The following is a 22,989-nucleotide window of genomic DNA, read 5'->3' on the forward strand; positions in this document are numbered from 1 at the left end:
CGGAAGGTCTGATAGGGGCAGCAATACGGGCGCAAATGCCTAGCTTTCCCGCTCCTCTAATTGAGATCGTCTTGGGCTCAGGCAAACGCGACTCCTGGATCCAAGAACTCGTCCAATCAGAAAATGTCTCAGTGTTGGAAGAGCTGTCCAATGCTGGCTTGGATATTGATCTCCCCCAACCTCACAAGAGCCACTCGTGAAGGCGTTTAAAGCTATCGACTCTGCAATTCCTACTGAACTAGGAGTTGGGTCAGCTTTGCCCGATGCTCCATTTTCTCCATAATGGAATTTGGTTCTTAGTTTCCAGCGACTTGCATGAAGGCACATCGATTCCGTATTGCGCTCGCATGGGAAAAGTTGGGTGCCTCAGGCACGTCAATGCCCCTGATCATGAGTGAGGAACGACTGGCGAGTATGGCTCTACTATCTGATCAACAAAAGCCCCCTTACTTAGAACGCCTCTGAGACTCCCGGCCTCCTCCTCTCAATCGCCAACACCATATCCACAAACCGCCTCCCCAAAGGCTCCTTCTTCCTCGCACTCAACAGCGCCGCACTCTTCAACACATTCTTAATCTGCCTCCCGTTCAACTCAACAACCGCCAGCTCATCCAAATCCTTCTCGCTCCACTCTTGCGGCACATCCAGCCCCTTCAAGAAGTTCTCCCAAATACACCTCCTCGCCTGGCTTGTCAGCTCCGGATACGCCATGCTGACGTGGATCCGTGACTGGAACGCCGCGTCGATGTTATCGATGCGGTTTGTCGTCAGGAAAAGGATCCCCTCGTAGTACTCCAGCACACGCAAGAAGATGGAAACAAGCTTGTTGCGCTCGAGATCGTGAGTGCTGCGCGCTTCGAGGAAGACATCGCATTCGTCGATCAACAGCACCGCCCGCCACTTCGCTATCATCTCTAGGATGTTCGTCAACTTCGTTTCGACCTGGTCCGGGTTGATTCCGAGGTCGCCAGCCGACATCATGTAAAGCGGAGCGCCCATGTGCTCGGCCACTGACTCCGCGGTCAGCGTCTTTCCCACGCCGGGAGGCCCGGATAGGAGGGTGATGTGGCCCCGCCCTTTGCCGGAGATTACGTCGTCAAAGACGGTGCTGTGCGAGGCTTGGGATTCGGCGAAGGAGAGGATGAGCTCTTTCTGGTCTTCGGGAAGCACCAGGGATTTGAAGGCGTTCTCGTCGAACTTGATGTCCCGGATCAGATCGAGGTAGAAGAGCAGCCACTGCTTCTTCTTGAGAGAGTAGCCGCGGACACGTGGGCTGCAGATGAGTTGGTGCTGCTCAGTGAGCCGCAGCCTCTTGGTCCCTGCCTGCCTGCCAAAGATGTACTTTTCATCATCGTCTTCGCTCTCGATGCTGAACGGCTTGCCCGCGCACTCAGGCGCCGGGGCGCCTTCCTTTGCCTCCAGCGGCTCGATATATCCCACATAGCGCGGCGAAAACCTCCGGAAAGTATCCGAGTCTACAATGATACGCCCAGTGCAGTTCGTTGGGGCCTCCTTACCCTCCTTATCCCACGTTATCGCCATGCCCGAGTACTCTTTATAATGGCATCCAGCCAACTCTTCAAACTTCATCCCTCTCTTCACCAGCATCTCTTCAGCCTTCTCCTGCTGCGGATGGACCCGCATCGGGAACGCAGCCAACCCCAAAATCCGCGTCGTGCCGAGGAACTCCCATAGATTAATCCGTTCTACCGAGCGTCCGAAATGGTTGCCGTTCCAGTCGATCATCTCAGCAGTGAGCTGGTACGCCATCCCGCACTGCGTCTTGACATACTTCCCGTTCCTCAGTTTGAGCGCTGAGGCCGCGCCGTTATGCGACGCGGAATAAATGACATCGCCCGGCTGGAAGATGGTCCACACGTGCTCGAATGTGACGACGCCCTTATCCACATAGTCCTCGAGCGTCTTAATAACGTCTCTGAGCTCGGCGCGCAGCACGTCGTACAGCAGGTCCACATGCTCCCTCGTAACGTCATCAACATCGCCCCTCTCGCGAAACGCAACGAGCCTGTCCCACCGATGCACAAACGGCTCGAACGGCGCCTCGAACTCCAACCGCTTCAGCGAGCAGCAGATCCCCGGATACCCGTCGAGCACGTGTTCGTCCAGGACCTGCTTCAGCCGCGGCGACTGGATGATCAGCGAGTGGATCTCGTACTTCTTGCGGGAGTCGTTGGCTTTCTGCACGCGCGTGATGAGCGCGTGCTGCGCCGTCTGCGCGTTCTCGGCGGCGTCAGCGACGTCGGTGGGTTCGTGGTCCAGCCAGGTCCACTTCTTGTCCTTGTCTTTGGGGCCCTGGTAGAGCGTCGTGCTGGTCGGGAGGGAGCCTTCGGGGGCGTAGCATTGGGCGCTGTTGGTGCTGTTGCCGTTAATGGCTTTGGGGGTTTTGTCTTTGACGGCCATTGCGGGTAGGTAGGCTGGAGTGAGTCAAGCACAGTTGCGTAGATGGCTTAACCAGAAATAGAGAATGGGATAAGGTGGGCTGGGTTGGGAAGGCCGGTTACCAATACGAATGGTGCCGTCTTTATACCTTACTCTCCTCCTAGGCATCAACATCCATCTGACTCTCCCTGCGACAATCGCATTCCCACACCCCCGTCGAGTTACCCTAAGGCGCGCTATCCTCCCCATCTTACGCTCCACAAATCCAGGCAACAATGTGGCGATGCGCTCGTTCGCCGCACAGAGTACACCTACGAAGAAAAGTCCGGTATAGCTGCTGCGCAAAAGTGCACAAGTAACACGCTGTATTCAAAACCATCTCATTTCCGCCCGCCGTCGTTGCGAGTGTGGAACGTTGTTTGCGGCTATGACTGCTGCGCCACAACCCGCCAATAAATCCCGGTGAGGCTGTGCAGAGCTCCGACATCGTGACTCCTGCTATCAATGGTTAGCTGTGCGCGGAGGATTGCGCTAGTGACTCCTTGCACCTTAAAAGGCTGGAGATGTGTAACAGGGACCCAGCGAGCGCAGCCTTGCGGAAACGAATGGCAGAGCTTGAGGCCTTGTAGCATGCTTCAGGGGCGCTGACTCATGAAAGCGGATGCAGAAACCAGCCTTTTCGGCGCACCGAGACCGGCGGCATGCTTCGAGTCCGCTCGAATGCAATAACTAGCCTGCTTACAGGATTAGCGTGACCGACATGACGGAATTCAAGAAGCCGGGAACGTCCCATCAAGACGAGAAAGCTTGTTCGACAGCGAAGAATATGATTTTCATGTTTGTTGTCTTCTATCAGCGATGTCCAACTTTCCCCTCTTCACCCATTCTCATTCAACATCAAGATTCTAGATGCAAGGCTTCCCGGATAAAGGTCAGAACCGTCGGCGTATGATATTGTTGCATCGTCCGAAGATCAGACATAACACGGGGGCCAGGAAATGCAAAACATCCAGATCGCTGGAGGACACAAACCAACACGAGAAAGCGATTACTCCGTGAAGCCCAAGAAAGCCAACTCTTTGCGGATCGAGTCCTCAGTGCCAATTTTCTTGACTTGCGTGTCTTCCAGCTTCTCCCCACCCGCCTGCCTCATCTTCAGATCGTCAATCGCGCGGATCTTCTTCAGCAAGCTCCTGATCTTCTTATCCTTGGGATCCCCACCACCGGGGCTCGTGACCGTGAGATCCGGCGCAGGACCTTGGTTCTCAGTCTTGATCGGAGCAGGAGGTGGGGCTGGCTGAGCGGCCCGCTGTTGCTGAGGGCCAGAGCCAGCGCGGCGGTGGTGCTGCTGGTTTAGGTTGGCCCGGTAGTTGCCGTCTTCGAAGCCAGAGCCATGGCGGCGGTGCGGGCTGTTACCGTAGTTGCGGTGCTGGCTAGGACTCCGTTCACCTTGACCGCCAATACCATTCTTGCTCCGACTGCGTTGGTGGTTCCGACCATCGCGGCCATCGCGACCATCGCGTCGCTCGGGACTCCGACCTGCGCTTGTCGGTCCTGAGGGCGGGGTGATCCCTTCAGCAGCCAGAGTCGCAGCCTTTTCCGCCGCCTCCCTCGCCTTCTTGGCTTCTCGCTTCTTCTTGTTCTTCAGCGCCGCCTTTGATAGTTCGCCGTCGCCTTCTCCGGTGCCGGTCAAACTGACACCGCCACCGGGGGCTGCACCTGGTGGCAGAGGCTCGGCAAGCTCCGCACCTGGCACCTCACGGCGGCGAGGCTTTCCGAAGCCGTTCGAAAACGAGGCGGTTGTAGACGAGATTCCGGTATTGGTGTATGCAGCGCCTCCCTCATCTTCTCGCTTGAACAGCAGAGGTGTGGTGGTACCGCGTGCGCCGGGGGGACGGTATGCGCCAGCGGGTTTAGAGGGAGTCTTGATTTTGCTCAGATACTCGAGAGCCGAGGGATGTGGAGTGGGTATCGGATGGAGAGGATCATCCAGAGGATGTTGAAGCGTCGATTGAGGGCGCCAAATGACATGGTACAGCTCCGCCATCTCCTCATTGTACATAAGGCCGCCGCCAACGTGCCAGATACGTATTCCATTATCCACACGAAGGCGCGGGCTCGTGGTCGCCGTAAGAATATGTTTGCCATCCGGGCTCCACGCGCAGTGGGTGCAGTTTGCTGCTTGTATGGTGCAGATTTTCTCGTAGTTCTTCTCCAAGTCGTAAACGTCCATGTGGCCAGCCAAATTTCCAAAGCCAGCGACAAGAACGAAGTGGCCGTGTGGGGAGAAAAGAATAGTGTTTCGCGGGCCGAGATCAAAGTTGTGCTGTGCAACAGCGCGCGCATTGAAGATGGTGGTCTTGGCAGGCATATAACCGTAAACGACGCCGAATTCTTTCGAGTTCGGCGACCACGTCACATCGTGGATTGGTCCTTCTTTATCTGGTTCATGTTAGCAATGTACGCACATCGCGTCGTAGTACTGACCGAGCTGAATACGCGAATCGAAGGAGCCGTTGGCGCTCAGAATATACATGTTGGTCTCGCCATAGTAGCTCTTGTTCGTCTTGTCGACCTCGGTTTGAGCGAGCACGATCAGGCTCGTTCCCAGCTCGTTCCACTTGAGCTGCACTTTATCTCCCTTGTAGAAGGTTTTCTGCGACACGGGAGCGGCGAACTGGGGTACCTGGAAGACCTTGACTGCGGCGGGCATCCCCTGGAATCACTGTTAGCTCTGAACCCTCTGCTCCTCACTTGCAGACTTGCCTTGCGCTCCGGGACAAAAACAGCAACTGAATGGTTCTTGCCGGGGGACACCGCAAAGTCGGTCACGCCCTCCACGCGGAGCTTGTTCCAGACCGTCTTCAAGTCGCCAGACTGGTAAAACTGCACCTCGTTTGTCACAACGCGGGCGCAAAACTTCTCGTCTGCCGTATACTGCAGATTCCAGCCAGTCTGAGACTTTTGCACGTATTCGCCGACCACTGTCCGCTCCTGTCCATTCTCGGCCTCTGCATCCTCGGGCACAGTCCTCCACACCTTGAGGTTCTTGGTAGCATTTCCTTCGTCGTCCTTGGCGGGGCGCTGCCAGGTGATGATGTAGGTCCCCAGCGGCGAGAATCCGAGCTCGAAGACGTTGGGCGTGGGGAGCGTGGTGATGATGTAGCCGACTGACGCATCGATGACCGAAACCCTGAAGCGCGTGCGTGTCAGACAATGCTGAGTGGGCCTTCCAAGGGGTCGCTTACTGTTCGGGGGATGCCCACGCAAAGTACCTGCTGTCAGGGGAGTAACAGCAGCAGCGAAGGTTGCCTTCGGGCCTGGAGCACGAATGAGCGCCAAATCCCGGCGGAATGTAGGCACCTATCTTACCGTTCAAATCCCGGGAGAGACTCATATACCGGGTCGGTGTTGAAGACGCCGATGCCCTTGGAGGTGCGGTCTACGTGCAGCCGTTAGCATCAGGCCACGAGATTTGGCATTTTCCGACATACAAGCCAGCTGTGTAGGTTCCGCCATGACTAGTCAAAGCCACAGAAGAGGTTCAGCGGGTGGAAGGGCAGGATGCTGCTGGAGGAGAGCCTGGTGCGGGTTGCGTCGCTGCTGTGTTGGCGGTGTGGAACGGCCAAGGGAGCGAACACGCCGAGAAGTGACGTATTCCGTGCTTTGTGCTTGCAGAGCAGACGTCGAGGCGCACGCAGCAGTGACGGGGCGCGGGGAACCGAGGACACACGACGCACGAGAATTGGAGGGAGGACCGTGTGAAGAGCGGAGCTGGCGTGAAATTCACACTCAGCCCTCGACTAAACTTCGCGCCGGGCGGGCAGACGCTAGCGCGCTCGGCCCGTCATGATCGCCGCGTCACGTGTACGGCGGGCATCCTTGGAAACCGGCCCTGGAGAATCTTTGCCTGGAATGGCAAGATGGGCGCGACATCCCTCTCCGCGGTGACGATGGAACTACGCAATTGGCCAGGGCGCGCTTGCCCGCCACCACGAGTCGGCCCTCTGGACAGCAATAATCACTGGAAGATGAGCCGTGCGTGCCTGAAAACACTGCAGGTGGGCGTGGGTTCGCGTGCTCCGCAAAATGGCCGCCTCCCCTGAAGCTGTACGAGAACGCGACCTGCAGAGGTACATGTCGCTTCAACACCAGCCGGAACGAGCCCTAACTGTTCGTCTGCAGGTTCCTCCAGCCATGGCTGGACGCGCAGAGCCTGGCCTATACCACCCTCACCTACAGAGGCTACCAGCCGCGAAGCTCCCGCGACAAAGCCCTCACTGCCTTCGCCCAGCTTGCCGCTCTGCGCTTAGATGTCCGCCGGGCCATGGTCTCGCTCATAGACTCGAGTCGCCAGTACGTCCTTGCCGAAGCCACCAGGACCCTTTCGCTGTTCACTCAGAGCGCTGAGCGCGCGGAGGATGAGATATGGCTCGGCAATACCATCATAGCGAAAGCGGAGGCCATGTGTCACCATACCTTCGGCTCTACCTATTCGGCTCCGGAAGAGGACGGGGACACATATCTGGCAGACGCCCTGGTCATCCCGGACTGTCGCGACGACCCTCGCGTCTCAGCATTCGACTATGTTACGAGCGAGCCTGGTGTGCGCTTCTACGCAAGCGTTCCTATTATCACCAAGGCAGGACACAACATAGGGGTTTACGCCGTGTCTGACGATAAGCCTCGCCACGGTCTGAGTGCTTCCGAGGTCAGGTTCATGCAGGATGTCGCCGCCGCCGTTATGGAACACCTGGAGCTGGCAAAGGACAGTGACGACCGCAACAAAGGGGAACGCATGGTCCGCGGTCTTACTGAGTTTATCGAGCGGTCTTCGAGGCAGGAAGCTCGCGGCACTGGCAACCGGCCCACGACAATGGAGAAGCAAACCGAGAACGCTCGGCTTCAGGCAATTGCAGACGAGGTCCACGCTGGCGGAATGGCGCCCACCACGAGGCAGCCACAGCGCAAACACGAGACGGAACAGGAATCGGATTCCGCACAGATGTTCCAACGCGCCGCACGCATTATACGCCAGTCCACGCGCGCAGATGGAGTTGTCTTCTTTGACACGTCGGCCGCGCGTATCAGTCATCATGTCCTTGAGGCTTCCAGTGCAACAGCGAGCAGCGATGAGAATTCGTATTCTTCGACAACTGGCTCTACAAGGCGGAGACGGGATAAAGGTGGTACGCCATCAACCAACGGAACCAGTACCGCCACTGAAGGATCTGGGAGCAGTCTGGGCATTTTGTCAGATGATGATAGCAAATGCTGTCCGGTGGTTGGGCTATCCCTGCATTTCGATGCCGCAACTGTCTGCGAGGAAGACTTTTCTTTTACGGAAGCGTCCATGGATCGCTATATTCGTCGATACCCCTATGGTAAATTCTTCAATTTCGATGCTGAAGGAATAGGAATCGCTTCGAGCGACGAACCGTCGGAGAGATCTGAACCAGAGCATTCAGAGAAACTCGTTACATCGAATGGAGCACCGCGAAGACCGAGGAAAAGAAAAGAGCGATTCATCCCAACCGAGTTTCTGAAGGTTCTTGCCAACGTCAGAAGTCTTATTTTTCTACCGCTCTGGGACCCAGCATCAGAGAGATGGGTGGCTGGCGGCTTCATCTGGACCATGGCCACTGGACGGCTGATGAGCCCTGAGAATGAGCTTCCCTATTTGAAGGCGTTCGGCAATACTATTACGAGCGAAATTGCGCGCATGAATGCCCAAAAGTCCGACCGCGCTAAAAGTACCTTTATCGCCTCAATATCGCACGAGCTGCGCTCTCCGCTGCATGGCATTCTAGGCTCCGTCGAATTCTTGCGCGATACAGTGTCCTCTGCCTATCAACAGACGCTTGTCTCGTCAATCGAAACCTGCGGCAAGACATTATTGGATACGATAGATCACGTGCTCGACTATGCGAAGATCAATAAACTGCGAAATGCAGGCACCCGTCGAAAGCAGCGCGGTGGAGGGCGCAAGCTCCCTGCCGGTACGTGATCCCCGGAGCGATTTGTCAGACTTGCGTCCTTTTGTTCGTGGGGAGGCTTTCAACGGCGTTCCTTTTGCCGGTTCGTACATTATGACTCTGCTGACGATGACCCCTTTAGATAACTCCATCCTTGGCGTTACCACTGTCTTCAATCTGGCACAGCTTGTAGAAGAGGTCTGCGATACGGTCTGCGCAGGACACACGTTCCGCAAAACGCACGATATATACAATATTGCCTTCCATGATCAAGGCAGTCGATCGAGAGCCAATAGCTCGAGAGATGAGAATGCCAGGTCCTCTGACCCCTTGTCTACCGATCAAACCAAAGACCGAGTGGTGGTGACGTTGAATGTCGCCCCCTTTCTTCATTGGATCGTTCGGTCTCAACCGGGGGCTCTACGAAGAGTTGTGATGTATGTATGCACTGCTTTGATTGCTATGCTCAGTCTCGGGATCCCCCGCCCTTCCATCCTTGAGGCGCCAGCCGTAGGTCCTTTGCGATACTGCGCTGAACTGGCTCAACAAATTTCTACCCTCCGCATGGGGACCCTACTAACTTTGGCTCTAGGAATCTTCTAGGTAATGCATTGAAGTACACGGAAACCGGATTTATCACGGTCTCGCTCCTGCAGGATCAGGAGAGCAGAAACGATCCGCATGCGGTCGAGTTCACCTTAATCGTTGAAGACTCCGGCAAGGGCATGTCCACCGAGTTCCAGCAGACCAAGCTGTTCGCACCCTTCAGCCAAGAAGACCCTTTCGCAAACGGGACCGGCCTCGGACTCAGTATTGTGAAGCAAATCGTCGAATCTCTGAAAGGCGAAGTAGGCGTCCAGAGTACTGTGAATGTTGGTACGAAGGTCGTAGTGTCCCTGAAGCTTCCAACGGGAGCAGTGGAGCACGCCCGAACGAGTCAGACATTGACTGAGTCTCCGAAGGAGCTGAAGGGCATGACTACTAGCATTATTTTCCCCTCAGACAGTCTGGGCGGAGTTGGTGAAAAGTTGCGCGAGTCTATGGTCATGAGCTGCGTAGGCTTTTACATGGAGACTTCCGAAGAGCTGGATTTGGCTACTTTCCAGCCCGACTTCCTGCTCACGGAGCCGATTTCACTCATGCAAATCATAGAAAGACAAGCAGCAAACAACTCGGACGGGCCTGCTCTCGCTGTAATCTGCGTCTGTACCGACCCCGCGGAGAAGACTGCAGTGGAATCGCGAATCCGACAATATTCAAAACTTGGCTGGGTTGTTGAGGTGGTTGCGCAACCGTAAGTGAACCGCATCTTATAAAGAAGGCAGGAGCTGATCGTGCTAGATGTGGCCCACGAAAATTAGCCAAGATTCTCCTAGACGGAAAAGAGCGCGCGTCACACAAAGTCGAGAGTATACAGGTCAGCACAGAATCTGGGCGTGGTACAGCGGACGATCAGCAACCTCCTAGTGAACCAAAGGTCCCAGTTCGACGTAGTATGAGTGACATGGTCCGAGGAAGCAGCACCATACCTCGCACCGTCGCCGGGCCTCATTCACCTCTGATATCGGCCACCATGCCCGTCGCATCAACCGGTCTGCCACCCCTCGCCGAATCAGACATACTGGACACACCAGCGAGCGAAGGACCCAGCGAGTACTTCACACCCCGCGTTCTCCTCGTCGACGACAATGCCATCAACCTCAAGCTCCTCGTAGTCTTCGCGGGGCGCCAAAATCTCCGCTTCGAAGAAGCCACGAACGGCCTGGAAGCGTTTGAGAAATACAAGAGTGAAGCGCTGGCGTCCAGCCCGCCGTCCAAACCCTTCGACTTCGTGCTCCTGGACCTTTCTATGCCTGTTATGGGCGGCCTGGAGTCGACGCGCAAGATAAGGCAGTTCGAGGACGAGCATAACATCCAGCGCAGCCATATTGTGGCGCTGACGGGCCTAGGGAGCGCGCAAGACCAGCAGGATGCAGTGGATGCCGGCGTCGATATGTATCTCGTTAAGCCGGTCAAGTTTGCGGATCTCAAGCGGTTGTTTGGGAGTAGGTGATTATACATACGGTCAGCAGGGGGTATACATACGGACTTAGGCTTCGGTTTCATGGGCTCGATGATGATTGCTAGGACGCACTTTAGATTAACGAGGTATGCACTATTGAGCTTGAGGGTGGGGATGGCAGCCCTTGATGGTGCACAGCGTTATTGCGCAAGTTCCATTGAAACCGTGAGCTTGATGGCTACTCCTGTTCTTCCTCTCTGCTCTCGTCTTGTTAGCTTACATAAGCACCATCATCAAACTACTCTGAATCAACAAACAAACACACACCCTTGCATACTCCCCGTGCTCCTCCTCCCTTCTCTAGCAACAATGCATGCCTACGGGTCTTAGACACTAGCAGCGCGTCCCTACCCCAAATTCCCTATCCGCAAGTGCTGCAGCCACTACAGAGCGGCCAATCCCCGCTATCCTCATCACAAGCTCGTGCTCGCCTTCTGGCACTAGAGTAAAGTGACCATCTTATATTCATCTTCAGTAGCATTGGAATCTCGCGCTTGCTCCCCTTTCCGGCTCTTCCGGGAGGTCCAGAACACGGTTTCCACAGCGAACAGACGATAGGTAATTTCCGCTATACGATGTGCGCCGACTACAAGGTGCACACATGGGTTGCCCGCGCGCCCGCGCTCGGTGGAGGTGATGGTTCAGCAAAATTGATTGACAATGGCGTTCTGAGATAGCTCTCAGCTCTCTGACTCAGCGGCGGAGCCTGCGGGTTCTGGGGCGTATGAATCGTGTTAGAAACATACCAATCTGCGCAGGATGCAGGCAGGGTGTGTCCACATTTTGCTCCTGCGCCTACGAATCGCCATGCCTCGCTGGGTATACATCCGAAGCTGTGAGCCAGTTTTCAGAGCCTAGTGAAGTACGGAACAGCCAGCCTGGAGACCCTCAACACACTATAGATTTATAAGTCAGCGCCCCTAAAGTGTGCTACTATGCCTCCGGCTCCGCCGTTCAATGATGAACTAGAAGACTCGCCTCCACCTTGAGCAAGAAGAGTCTGAGGATGTTGAACGAAATTGGTAACAAGACCATGCTTACTGCTGCACGATACAGTCCTAGGACGAAGGAAATCTACTCGAAACGCAACTTGCATACGGACCCAAACCTGCCGAAAGAAATACAGCGGCGACCGCGGTAGATAGGCGGCAATGAACGCTCGCGCGGTATTGGCAGCCGAGAAGGAGGATCTCAACCCGCGTGTCGCTTCGTGTATTCTCGCAGCCATTCCGTAATATCCTCATACCCGTATAGCGCGCCAACCTCAACAGCGTAGTAGGTCAGCATGGCCCCGTGCTTGGCAAGCATCTTGGCGGCATCCAGTTTGCCAGCTCTTGCAGCCCAATACAACGCCGTTCGCCCAAAATTGTCGACGCACTCGGTATCCACGCCCTGACTCAGCAAATACTCCAGCATATCCAAGTTCCCCCTTTCCGCCGCCAAGGACAGCGTGGTCCGATTCGTGGCGTCCGCAACCTTAACACCGTCCGGAAACTCATTCACGAGACTCCGTACAATGAGTAAGTCATTCTCTAATACCGCTTCCAGAATATTTTCTCTAAGCGAGCGTTCTCGGTCTGCTGACGAAGCGCAGAGGATGGCGAGGCGGTGCGGGCGATAGCTCGGCTCGACTAATTCAACGAAGGGAAGGAGTTGCGAGACTGATGCGCCTTCGTCTAGGAGAAAGCTCAATAGGGACGCCTTATTCCATTCACTAAGGCCTTCTAGGAGTACTTCTGGGGCGATATTGCACATCGCTGCTGCACCGCTTAATGTCTTGTCCGGAGAAGCGCGAGAGGGAGACGATTGGCCTAGTGATGCCAGAACTAGCCGTGCGTCGTTCAGCGATCCATCCACAGCCAAGTTGCGCGCTAGCATCGCTTTCCAATCATCGTCGTAGCCGATAAGACTGCAACCGTTATCCACTAAGGTAGTTAAAACGTCGTCATACCGGAAGCGGGAGTTCTCCGCGTAGATATCAAGAGGCGACTTGCCGTCGCGATCCCGAATGTCGATGTCAGTGCCACTTCGAAGTAGGGTGCGTAAGTTTTCGAGCATGCTGACCCTCCCATATGCAGACTCCACGAGGGCGTGAAGTGGAGTCTTCCCGTCGTGGTCGGGCATGTTTACCGTCCTGCATCTTTCGATGATAAAGTCGAGTATTGCAGTGGGCTGGTAAACGGCATAATGCAGCGCGCTTCTTCCTTTCCGATCTCGAACCTCCACGTCTGCCCCTTTCTCTACCAGGGCTTTGATTGCACTCAACAGATCGATATCCCCATGGTTCCCTTGTAGAAGCTGGCAAAGCGAGTCATCCTGAACATCGATGCGACCACAGGCGTCCAATACTGCAAGAAAGCGCTTGTCCTTCCATTTTGCGGCGAGGCTGAGAGCTGTATTTCGAGCCGAATCAAACTCGCCAGGGTCCAGTCCCCATCTGAGTAAGGTATTGATTATCGCAAGCTCCGTGGACTGCCCTGTCTCGAACCACGAAGGCTGCCGCATCTTCGTCTGTAGGGCTACATGAAGCAGATTACCGCCACTGCTTGGTCTGCTCCTGCGAGTGCTCGGATCGCTGAAGACGGAGATGACCTCAAGTCTCTGGGCCCTGAGACATTCCAATTGTTTCCCAGCCAGAATTAGGTCCAAGGCAGTGAAACCATCTTCATCGCGCAGTGTGGGATCAATGCCAAGGTCGATCAATTTGACTGCTGTAGAGGCCTTGCCCCACACACAGGCGTAATGAAGGGCGCTCCAACGTTGACGAGCAAGGAGGTTGATATCCACACCCAAGCCACCCACTAAGAGATCCAGGACTTTATGGGAGCCAGTTTTCGCAGCGATATGAATCGGGTGCAAACCATCGCTGTTGTAAACATCGTCGAAGCTTTTTAGTGTCATAGGAGCCAAGAACTCGACGCAAGGAGCTCGATCTTTGCTGGTGGCGGTGTGGAGAAGAGGAAGGAGCCGTGATCTGCTCCGATGTAAAGTATCAATATCGTTATCCTGGAGTAACCACTTCAAAGTTTCAACACGGCCACGGCTTGCGGCATCGAAGAGAGCTGCATCCTCACCCCACCTGTTCAACAACAGTTGAACAAGCGCCCTGTTACCGGTACTTATCGCAATGTCGATAGGCGTCATATCATTCAGGTCAGGAATGTGGACTTCTGCACCTGCGTTGAGCAGATACTCCGTTGCAGAATAATGTCCGTACCATACCGCAGTATGTAACACGGTGTTCCATTTTTGGAAAACCTCGTCTCGGGGGTCGAATGACTGCATTTGACGCGCATGGATGTTTGCCTTCCCAATATTGTATAACAAGTCGAGGATGTCCACTATGCCTGTGCTGGCGGCAACATCCAATGCTGTGTTCCCAAATTGATCCCGACTATCAGGACTGACGCCAGACGCAAGCAGTGACCGGATTTCTGGTTCAAGGCCCAGAGTTGTTGCGAAATGGAGCGCTGGTTGCAGTCCATACGCCTGCCCCGGATCTCGAATTATCCAAAAGCTAGCAATCCAGGCAGATCCGACTTCCGAATGCAAGAAGGCGGCGAATGACCGATGAAAGGCGATATTTGAATGTTCAACCAGCCTGGCATGCTCCGGCAGGTTTTCAATACAGTATTTCAGCGCAGGCATTTCCAGGCTTGTTGTATCATTGCCAATGGGGCCTGGGACTTTTGAGACTGGTAGTCTTCTCCGGCCAATTATTGACATTTGGGAGGAAGTAAACTTATGGGCACTAGCTGATGGCGTCCTGTGCCACGGTACGTGTAGTGTACGGAGGTCGTATGGGTCGTAACGCTCTCTAAAGGAAGGCAGTTCCCTGTGCAAGTCGTCAAGACGCACCGCCTCAGTCATAGCATCGTTCTTCCTAGCAATTGTCCAGAATATCATCTCATCTTGGTTGAGCGATACTCTTGCTAGCCAGTCCCTTTCGTCCCTGATCTCCGAGGTTAGGGAATAGTAGAGACAACACCGGTTCGCGAGCGTCCGGTTTGCTAAGCTGTGTAGAGCGGCTGTCGTTGATGGTGGCCGAGTCGAGCTTGTGAACGTGTTCGTTATCCACGGCGGTGGCCCTGAGGTAGATGCGTTTCCGCTTGTTCGCTCTGCGCGGAGGAGAAATTCTCTCGCTGAGTGATGGATTATGGAAACAAATGGCGATTCTTCCGTTCTGGAGATCCTGAAGAAAGATCCTAGCAGCTCAGCCACCCCTTCTGCACCAAGCAGGTCGACGCTTGTGTTAAGCTCAAGGTCCTGAGATGTGTCCACTGTGCTATCCAAGGCAACAGCGGAGGAAAGTTCTTTAACGCTCAAGGGTCGAGTCGCAAAGACTACCCACAGAAGAACTGTGGCGACCAGCTGTCGGTGGGTCTCTTTGACATTATCTAAGCATTGTCTGTAAGCGGCCATCAGATCATCTGGGAATCGGTCCAACGTCTCCATGATGTTCTTCCGTGTAAGATGGGCCTTCTCCAGTGATCGAATTGCCATGAAAGGGAGCAGATACATGCCCTGGGACCTCTGAGAGAGATCCTCAGTGATCACGCCGGCTAATTGTGGGCAGTGACGCTTTCTGCATAGCTCGTCCACTTTCTGCTTCACTGCGATATGGATGGCGTCCTCATGCTGACTTTGGTCGTCCAAATCAAGGCCGATCGTGGTAGGGACCTTTGCTGATAGACTGAGCGAAGCCGGACCTTGCCGATTCAAGAAGAGTGCTTTGACCCCTGCTTGAGAGTGGCGCGTGGTTAACAACGTAAACGAATCAATGATTTTCTCCGCGCTTTCGTCGCACTGGTCCAGTGCGTCGATGATATAGACAGCAGGGTGCTTGAACTCCCGAAGAAGCCGCTCAAAGGTCTGCTTCAATCGGGCTTCCGTCCAGACGTTTGTGGAAAACCCCGGGGATAGCCGCCTAGATAGTGTCGAGTGGGCGGAGACCCTGGAGAATAGGGTAGGATCTTCAGTGAGAATTTGATAAATGAGTGCGGCCCATGCTGTGATCGTGATTAGCAATTGCCTGGCGCGAAGAAAAGCGATCCCAAACATCGCGGCGCTTTTGTCTGTACTCAACCCGTTGAACGCCATGATGAGTGGCTTTCAAGAGTCAAACTCAGACATGCTGCTATGTGCACCGCGGCAGACGTACCTGCGGATGCGGACCGGCTGCTGGTGTGGTTCTTGAATGCGAAATAGAATGGACGATGGACCAGGAGTTCTTGCATTCCAGAGTTGAAAAGAAACGCTGCTAAGACTGATTTGCCACTCCCTCGCTTTCCGAGGATACTCAAGACGTGAGAATCTTTCGAAGTCAGCCACTTAGTGAAGAGAGTATGGGAGAGAACCCAATCAGTCGTTCCGGGGCAGGGGTCTTCGATCTCTTCAAGTGATTCTAGAGTGCATTAGTGACAGTAGGAGAGGGGGTAGGTAACATTTCAACAAGTTCTAGTTTGTCCTATGCCTTTAAGGCATTTAGGGAGAGCTTTGAAAAGCTAGAACGAGAACATGCTAGCATGTGTTCCGCATCATACGCACCGTATATATTCGAAACAGGCAAACTGTTGAGTAGACTGAGCTGGTCTACTGTTAATGCTCTGCATCGTGCGTTAGCACAATTCATGGAATTAAATGGGTCTGAAGTGACCTACGTACGCGGGTTCTCTTCTCGCGGAATAAGCCTCCTGACAGCTTTCCAAGCAGCTTCGAACCTCTCATCTTCAGGGCCCGAGAATTTACAGATCTGTTCGTGATCTCCCTCCATAGGAAGCGCTTCTTCTTGCGTAATATTCATGGTAGCTGAGTCCCTCGTGACAATCTCCCCCATATTAGTCTATGCCTAGAGCCTAGGGAGAGGAGCTTACAGTGACGAAACGCTTGGATTTGTTCTCCTCGTAGAAGCTCTTCACGCTATATCGCGAGACAATCTTCACAAAATCCTCGGAAATGTCACTGAGTGCTTTGCTGTTGGTCTTGAGGTCGTCAAGGAGCTTCTTTGGAGGGCTCATGAACATGAGCTTTGCAATGCCGGAAAGCATGGCGCTCCAGTTTGCGAGGTTTGATCCGCGATGCGGAGTGCCCATAAAGACCTTGATCTCGTCAGCACAGGGCTTCCGTAAATTCATGGCAGCTCATACGATGCCCTTGGTGTTCTGCGAGATAGCAGAGTACTCTTCATCTATCGAGGCATTCAGCAGTGCCTTCTTGACCACAATGCCCCCTAGACTGTGGCAAATGAAGATCAAAGGTCGATTGAGCTCCTTGTAAGCTATTGTTAGCATTCTGCTTCGAGCTCCACATGCCATCAACGGGCCGGTGTACTCACATCTGGTTCCTCCCGCTTGTCTCTGAGACTGGTGAGCAGCTTGGTTGCATGCTCTCTGATGCCGTTAGTCGAGTAGTTAAGCGCCAGATCGGCGTTATAGCCGAACGTCATAACCCTGACCATCGGGAGCTTTAGCGGGAGGAGATCTTGGGGCCAGAAGCAACCATTCTGCGTCCAAGTTGTGGTGCGACTGCCGTTTAGGCCATGGACCATGACAATGCTGGAGCGTTCGGATTAATGGGTCGAATTGCGGCTTGTGCCTGGAGAGCTTACTCAACCGTAGGCGGGCCATGCCGGATTGTCCACTCCGGCGCGGGAGGGTCGAGAATGATCAAACCTCGTCCAGACATGCCGTAGGTCTGATCTCTGGATGAAAGTTATGCTGATGTGGGCTTGCGCTTCGACGGAAATCGAGAAGAGAAGTCAGGGGCAGTTCAGCTGAGACATTCTTTCAGCTCGAAACCCCGCTTGGCAAAAAAACGCCACGAATGCGAAGGGCAGCCAATGAATGTGGCAGTGTCGCCGTAGCAATGAAGAAGCAATAACATTTCTCTCCCCTCATGCACCTCGTTGCATTATAGACCGGCACACCGGAAGTCCGAGGAGATCAATGTTCATGGCGACAGTCATCGTGGGCTCTCACGGAGAGTGGGAGGTGGGCGACGAGCTGAGAGTGGAGTCTCTCCTGCATGTTCAACAAGATATCGCTCGGTGCGAGATTAGCTGGGTAGACGTGACGACACTCACGTAGTTGCGGGTGATGATTTGAGGGGAAAGGTGATGGGCGGCACAGGGTGGGGCATCCCAAAGAGGGAAAGTGCCACCAGCACGCTAACGCGCGGTCACGTTGCGTCGCGACAAATCGCTACTCAGGCATCATCACGGCATCCATCGGTGCCAGGTGCTCACTGCCGTATATCTTGTCAGCGCTCATTATTTGCGCATCAGACAAATATCAACATGTTCGGAAACTTTGTTGCGACAGACGAAGCTGCGAGGACTGGGGGCCGAATCCTCCACATCTGGCGAGACCTAAGCCCCATACGGCGCGGGTCCTGAATGCCATATCAGCTCGTGCCCTCCCCAGGCAACCATCTCGATACTCCTACACCGAGTGCAACGGCAAGAATGCTCTTTAAAGTCGCCAATGTTATCACCGGCGCTGGCTCCGAAGCCGCAAAACAGGATGAAGGAGCCTCGCTCACCTCGGTCCTCGAGACGCCCACCCTCCGCGTTGAGCTCGCTTTGCTCGTGCTGCTATGCACCGATGCCATGCGAAGCGACTTGATTGCGACCTTCGATCCAGATAAGACACACGAGACCGCCTCCCCGACCTCCGCTGTCCCTTTGTCCCCGAAACCAGCGAATCCGCAGCGAGACCTCATAAGCTTCAATGAGCTCCAAGATGAGACAGCAATGGCGCGAGAGAGAGCGAGGAGAGCTAGACAAAAGGAGGTGGAGTCGACACATATGCAGGGACTGCGGAGAAGCGCTCTCACCTTTTTCGACAAATGGCGAGCCGGCGTCATGCACCGTATCTGTGACGTGCTCTGTGTGAGGGGCGACGTGGTACGACAGGCGAAGACCAAGAGGAAGCAGATGCTAGAGGAGGCAGAAAGGCAGAAGCAAGGCAATTCATTGCTGATTGACTTTGAGGGAGATCCGTTTCGCAGCGAGGCATACGCGGGTAGCAGAAGGATGAAGCACGGGCATTACAATGTTATCGAGAACAAGCTCATGGCCTTCGACGATCAGAAGAGGGTCCTAATCTTGCATTGCCTTCTCCTGCTGCTTTTGAGCTTGGAGCACTATCCGGCGCATTCGCGTGTCCTGCTACTACACCTGGCGAGCAGCCTAGAGCTCGAAGAGGATCTCCTTGCCGACCACGAAAAGTCGGTAGCCCAAGGACTTCTTGCGACAGCCGCTTCCCAGATGGATGCCGAGGAATCTGCGAAGAAGCAAGCGTCCAACGACGCTACGGCGCGGAAATGGAAAGTTGGCCTTGCCGCCGTGGGTGGCGCAGTACTCATCGGCGTTACTGGAGGCCTTGCTGCTCCTTTGCTCGCGGCGGGCATTGGCACGGTGATGGGAGGACTGGGCCTTGGTGTCGTCTCAACATACCTGGGAGCTCTAGCTGGTAGCTCTGTTCTTGTAGGGTCATTGTTCGGTGCTTACGGCGCCAAGATGACGGGACGAATCATGGAACAATATGCAAAAGAAGTGCAAGACTTTGAGTTCATCCCGGTCCAAGGTTAGCTCCCTCAGATCCCTCCAAAATTGCCTGGCTCACATGCTCTGCAGACCCCGAGCGGCCATCAGTACAACGAGATCACGAATGGGCTGAAGACGAAGACGCTCGAGATCCTAGAAAGCGCGAGCAACACAGACTACGGGTCTCAATAGGCATCAGCGGCTGGCTCAGCTCACCTTCTGACGTCAATAAACCCTGGGAAGTGATCGATGCCTCTTCTACCGAACCGTTCGCTCTTCGCTTTGAGCTAGATGCTATGCTCCGCCTCGGAAACTCCCTCAACGATGTCCTTTTCAGTTACGCTTGGGATGGGGTGACGTACACTCTTGTCAGCCGGACTCTCCTCGGCGCACTGTACGCTGGTCTGTGGCCCCTCGGTCTCGTCAAGGTCGCAAGCGTCCTGGACAACCCATTCAGTATTGCCCTTGCTCGAGCCGATAAGGCGGGAAAGGTTCTTGCTCACGCCCTCATCGATGGTGTACAAGGAAAGCGCCCCGTGACGCTGATGGGATACTCAATCGGAGCGCGTGTGATTTACGCTTGTCTCGTCGAGCTCGCTGAACAACACGCGTTCGGTCTGGTCGAATCTGCTGTGCTTATGGGTGCGCCGGTGCCTTCCGACAGCAAATCCTGGAGGCAAATTCGTTCTGTGGTTGCTGCACGCGTGGCCAACGTATATAGCACAGACGACTACATCTTAGGCTTTCTCTACCGATCCACGAAGCTCGAGTTTGGGGTTGCTGGGCTACAAGAGGTCAAGGACGTCCACAGCATCGAAAACGCGGATATGAGCAAGCTTGTGACAGGTCATGACAGGTACCGCTACCTCGTCGGCGCTATCTTGACGAAGATCGGCTTCGGCGACGTTGATTTCAATAGAGTAGCCGAGCAAGAGCGAGCACTGGAGGTGGCTGAGAGGAAGAAGCAGCAGGTCAGGGAACATGTGAGGAAGCACAAGAAGGAGAATCATCAGCCTGATCCCTCTGCTCAGGGCGCGACGGAAATGATCGTTGTGCAGGGCAGGTCGAACCATTTGGTGGACGTCTCTGACCTACCTCCTGCGACCCAAGTTCAGCCGCCCAGTGAACCACCGCCCCTCCGACGGCCGATGATGGTCATGCAACAAAGGTCGGGACAACAGCCGGCAATTCAGCAGCGAACGGCAATGCCAACATCCTCGCCTATCACTCGACAAGCACCTCCGGGCGCAGCATCTGAAGAGATGGACCCACTCTCCGGTGCCATCAAGACCAACGACCGTCGTACTTCGGCTACGACTAGACAATCTACGTTTCCCGTCGCTTCTATCTCGCAGCAACGTCAGATTCCGTCAAACGTTGCCCCAACGCCAACCACGCCTCCCCAACGCACCAACTTCACCGAGTCTGCATCCTCCTCCTCCTCAGAAAACTACAAGATCACCATGCGCGATCTGGACGCTCAGAAATTCTCACCGCCATTAGAAGAGATGCTGAAACACCCGAGAACCACTACGCCAGCAGTCTCTGCTCCAGATGAAGCGGGGAAGCGGGTACCCACCGTCGCGGTCAGCGAGGTGTCAGCCGACGAGCATGGTGAAAGTGACGATGAGATCAGCAGCGAGTTTGGAGAGTTGAGCATGGTAGATCCGGTGCCTTTGGATGATAATGATTATGGTTTGATGTGATGTTTGGACAGGCGTCTTAGCGAGTGTGTTACATCGCGGTGGTGCTGTATGATATGATGCCCTTTCATTCCCGTCATAATATGATCTCTCCTGCAACCATACCGTCCCTTTCTTCAAGCCTCAGTCGTGTCGTCCCTCTACCGCGTCTCATTCTCCGCGGGTCGTCGAACTTTGGGTTTTCATCTGCTCGGTGGGACAGTGATCGTCGAAAGAGCATGGGAGTTCGTGGATCTATGAAGCGCGGAGCAAAGAGGGGCGAAGGTGGAAAGACCTAATTCACCCAAGCGGTAAAGGTAAAGGACGTTACAAAGAGCCTTTTCAAAAGGGGATGCGTGAACAGGTGGATGTAACCAACGGTGGGGCAAGGCATGGCGCAAAAACGGGGTGAAGGAAGACGGAGGGCTGTGGCTATGGGGGATTTGAGGAGCCGAAGGGTTGGGCAAGGGAGCGAAGAGGGGGGGTAGAGAGGAGCGCACCGCATCACATCACATCACATTCACAAAAAGAGAAGCAAAGACATGTCGGACAGCAGCACGTCTTACCCAGGTCAGACAGGTAACCAAAGCAGCACGTACCAGCGGACTGATACACGCCATACCCCGACCTGAGCGCCTTAACGCCCTTTCATTCTTCCTGCAGTAAAGTAACCCAACACTCGCACAACCAGCCCAGTTCAACCAAGAACCAACTAGCCGGATAGCACATCGCAAGCCTCAAGGGCGGATAGCCATGCCAAGGCATCGAAGGGAGGTGAAAAGGTCTGGTGTGCGAGGTTCTTGCCATGGGGAAGGCATAGATGTGTTGGGGACCGGTAAGGAACCGGGGGTGGCAGGTTTGTACCACGGCTGCTACATCGACTTAACCCGCAGGTCAGGATTCGCAGACTGGGTGAGGAGAGAAGGAGAAAGACGGTGGGAGGGGTGGGAGAGGGGTTTATATAGTGGGGGCAAGGCCCGCTAGCCCGCTAGCGAGTAAGATCATGTGACGTGGTGAAGGTGAAGATGGCGTGAGCAAGTAGGGGGTAAAGAGAGGAGTGGAGGTATGTGCTAGTGATTGGACAGGTGTCATGAGCGCTAGTCGGATGGCGGTCATGCTGGTGGTGAAGGTGAAGGTGATGGTAGTACGAACCGAGCGGTGGGCTCCGCGACTTCAGGTATAAAACATCCTTCCGCGATACCCTCGGTCAGACCGATACCCTCGAGAACGACGCTACAAACATGAAGGGATCTAACGTACTCCGAGCGTCCAAGGACAGCATGATGAGGTGCGTGTTCCGTGCGCACGATTTGTGGGTGGTGCTGACTACTAGCAGATTCGATCCGTCCACCTTCCTTACGGTTCGCGTTGGGGAAGCGCCCAATGACGAGAACTTCTTGCTACACGAAGGTATCATCTGTTCCCGATCGGAGTTCTTTCGCCGAGCCATGAACGGAAACTGGATCGAGAAGGAGGAGCGACTCGTCAAGTTACCAAGAGACAAGCCAGAGCTCTTCAGCATCTACGTCAACCTAGTGTACACAAATAAACTGACCACGACACCCAAGACTTCAGCCGGAAAGGCACCGAGCGTAGCTGCAATCGGACAGGAATATCAGACTATGTGTGAGCTCTACGTTCTATGCGAGAAGCTGCAGGACACTTCGGCCAAGGACGCTACCGTAACGGCTATCCTTTCCATGATTCACGTCAGACACAATAGGGGAGGATACCGCGGGCCTCCGCCGCGTGCAGTGCGGACTATCTATGAGGGCACCACCAGCAATAGCCCAGCCAGGCGTCTTATGGTGGATTTGTGGACTTCAGTCACTGCTTCCACTTTGGCCAAAGTAGCTGGCTCTCTTCCGCACGAGTTCATTGTCGATATCGCCACTACTTTGCTTAATGAACGGACCGAAGGAAAACAGAACACTGCGAAGAATTCCAATGGCACTAAGTATCTAGAGAGCATGCAGGAAGGCAACAGTACCGGGTATTAAGCCTGGGCTAATGTCAGACACTATGAAGAATTTGACACGAGAGACTGGACGCTTCATGGTCAGGAGGATGAGGGTTAAGGGCGGACGCTTAGGTATGCCAATAGCGTACAAAACAGCAAACGACCCTTCTTGCTTTCATGATAACCGTCTCCAGCTTAGTCTTTTACTTCTCTCCAAGACATCTCACAGCCTAGAGCTCTTTCGGTGCCTTTCTATGAACTCATGGCGGTCCTCATCAAACATACCCAGTGCCTTTCACTTCAGGCCACTTTTAAGTTTTCCTTTCAAAACGCGCTAGCAAAACCTTCTTTTCCCTCGATCTCCC

The 22,989-nt window shown here is 54.6% G+C and overlaps 6 protein-coding genes across 6 annotated transcripts; 3 read left to right on the forward strand and 3 right to left on the reverse strand.

Moving 5' to 3' along the window:
- Positions 1-44: 44 nt before the first annotated feature.
- On the reverse strand, positions 45-2,784 carry BU26DRAFT_524742 (P-loop containing nucleoside triphosphate hydrolase protein). The gene has a single exon (XM_033830349.1). It carries the CDS (start codon positions 2,419-2,421, stop codon positions 451-453), a length of 1,971 nt encoding a protein of 656 aa, XP_033677118.1. The 5' UTR covers positions 2,422-2,784; the 3' UTR covers positions 45-450.
- A 298-nt stretch (positions 2,785-3,082) lies between these two features.
- Positions 3,083-6,172, reverse strand: BU26DRAFT_544199 (translation initiation factor eIF-2A). Its single transcript, XM_033831724.1, has 7 exons — positions 5,895-6,172; positions 5,773-5,842; positions 5,649-5,720; positions 5,167-5,593; positions 4,888-5,116; positions 3,191-4,842; positions 3,083-3,134 (listed from the first exon to the last, which is right to left on the reverse strand). The coding sequence occupies exons 1-6, from the start codon at positions 5,917-5,919 to the stop codon at positions 3,449-3,451; spliced, it is 2,217 nt and encodes a 738-aa protein (XP_033677119.1). The 5' UTR covers positions 5,920-6,172; the 3' UTR covers positions 3,083-3,134; positions 3,191-3,448.
- A 161-nt stretch (positions 6,173-6,333) lies between these two features.
- Positions 6,334-10,689, forward strand: BU26DRAFT_524744 (sensor histidine kinase-like protein/response regulator). The gene is made up of 5 exons (XM_033830350.1): positions 6,334-6,533; positions 6,586-8,399; positions 8,518-8,812; positions 8,968-9,669; positions 9,717-10,689. Exons 1-5 carry the CDS (start codon positions 6,490-6,492, stop codon positions 10,426-10,428), a joined length of 3,567 nt encoding a protein of 1,188 aa, XP_033677120.1. The 5' UTR covers positions 6,334-6,489; the 3' UTR covers positions 10,429-10,689.
- Positions 10,690-15,783: 5,094 nt separating this feature from the next.
- BU26DRAFT_166514 (uncharacterized protein) lies at positions 15,784-17,539 on the reverse strand. Its single transcript, XM_033820212.1, has 7 exons — positions 17,045-17,539; positions 16,772-16,991; positions 16,584-16,706; positions 16,311-16,535; positions 16,102-16,264; positions 15,985-16,043; positions 15,784-15,841 (listed from the first exon to the last, which is right to left on the reverse strand). Exons 1-6 carry the CDS (start codon positions 17,119-17,121, stop codon positions 16,036-16,038), a joined length of 816 nt encoding a protein of 271 aa, XP_033677121.1. The 5' UTR covers positions 17,122-17,539; the 3' UTR covers positions 15,784-15,841; positions 15,985-16,035.
- Positions 17,540-17,830: 291 nt separating this feature from the next.
- BU26DRAFT_511041 (DUF726-domain-containing protein) lies at positions 17,831-20,688 on the forward strand (the record flags this gene model as incomplete). The annotated part of the gene is made up of 2 exons (XM_033827266.1): positions 17,831-19,022; positions 19,073-20,688. The coding sequence occupies 2 exons, from the start codon at positions 17,831-17,833 to the stop codon at positions 20,686-20,688; spliced, it is 2,808 nt and encodes a 935-aa protein (XP_033677122.1).
- A 941-nt stretch (positions 20,689-21,629) lies between these two features.
- Positions 21,630-22,730, forward strand: BU26DRAFT_555820 (uncharacterized protein). Its single transcript, XM_033832340.1, has 2 exons — positions 21,630-21,952; positions 22,001-22,730. The coding sequence occupies exons 1-2, from the start codon at positions 21,906-21,908 to the stop codon at positions 22,662-22,664; spliced, it is 711 nt and encodes a 236-aa protein (XP_033677123.1). The 5' UTR covers positions 21,630-21,905; the 3' UTR covers positions 22,665-22,730.
- Positions 22,731-22,989: the final 259 nt, after the last annotated feature.

The sequence above is a fragment of the Trematosphaeria pertusa genome, assembly GCF_010094035.1.
Source record: "Trematosphaeria pertusa strain CBS 122368 unplaced genomic scaffold BU26scaffold_21, whole genome shotgun sequence".
In the NCBI taxonomy this organism is placed as follows: domain Eukaryota; kingdom Fungi; phylum Ascomycota; class Dothideomycetes; order Pleosporales; family Trematosphaeriaceae; genus Trematosphaeria; species Trematosphaeria pertusa.

Coding starts and splice junctions, on each gene's coding strand:
- BU26DRAFT_524742 (XM_033830349.1), bottom strand. CDS start 2,421: ATGGCCGTCAAAGACAAAACCCCCAAAGCCATTAACGGCAACAGCACC.
- BU26DRAFT_544199 (XM_033831724.1), bottom strand. CDS start 5,919: ATGGCGGAACCTACACAGCTGGCTT. Junction 5,117..5,166: donor TTTTTGTCCCGGAGCGCAAG/GCAAGTCTGCAA, acceptor CAGTGATTCCAG/GGGATGCCCGCCGCAGTCAA. Junction 4,843..4,887: donor CGATTCGCGTATTCAGCTCG/GTCAGTACTACG, acceptor AACATGAACCAG/ATAAAGAAGGACCAATCCAC.
- BU26DRAFT_524744 (XM_033830350.1), top strand. CDS start 6,490: ATGGCCGCCTCCCCTGAAGCTGTACGAGAACGCGACCTGCAGAG. Junction 8,813..8,967: donor GCTCTACGAAGAGTTGTGAT/GTATGTATGCAC, acceptor CTTTGGCTCTAG/GAATCTTCTAGGTAATGCAT. Junction 9,670..9,716: donor GTTGAGGTGGTTGCGCAACC/GTAAGTGAACCG, acceptor TGATCGTGCTAG/ATGTGGCCCACGAAAATTAG.
- BU26DRAFT_166514 (XM_033820212.1), bottom strand. CDS start 17,121: ATGTCTGGACGAGGTTTGATCATTCTCGACCCTCCCGCGCCGGAGTGG. Junction 16,992..17,044: donor CATGGCCCGCCTACGGTTGA/GTAAGCTCTCCA, acceptor CGAACGCTCCAG/CATTGTCATGGTCCATGGCC. Junction 16,265..16,310: donor AATCCAAGCGTTTCGTCACT/GTAAGCTCCTCT, acceptor AATATGGGGGAG/ATTGTCACGAGGGACTCAGC.
- BU26DRAFT_555820 (XM_033832340.1), top strand. CDS start 21,906: ATGAAGGGATCTAACGTACTCCGAGCGTCCAAGGACAGCATGATGAG. Junction 21,953..22,000: donor TCCAAGGACAGCATGATGAG/GTGCGTGTTCCG, acceptor GACTACTAGCAG/ATTCGATCCGTCCACCTTCC.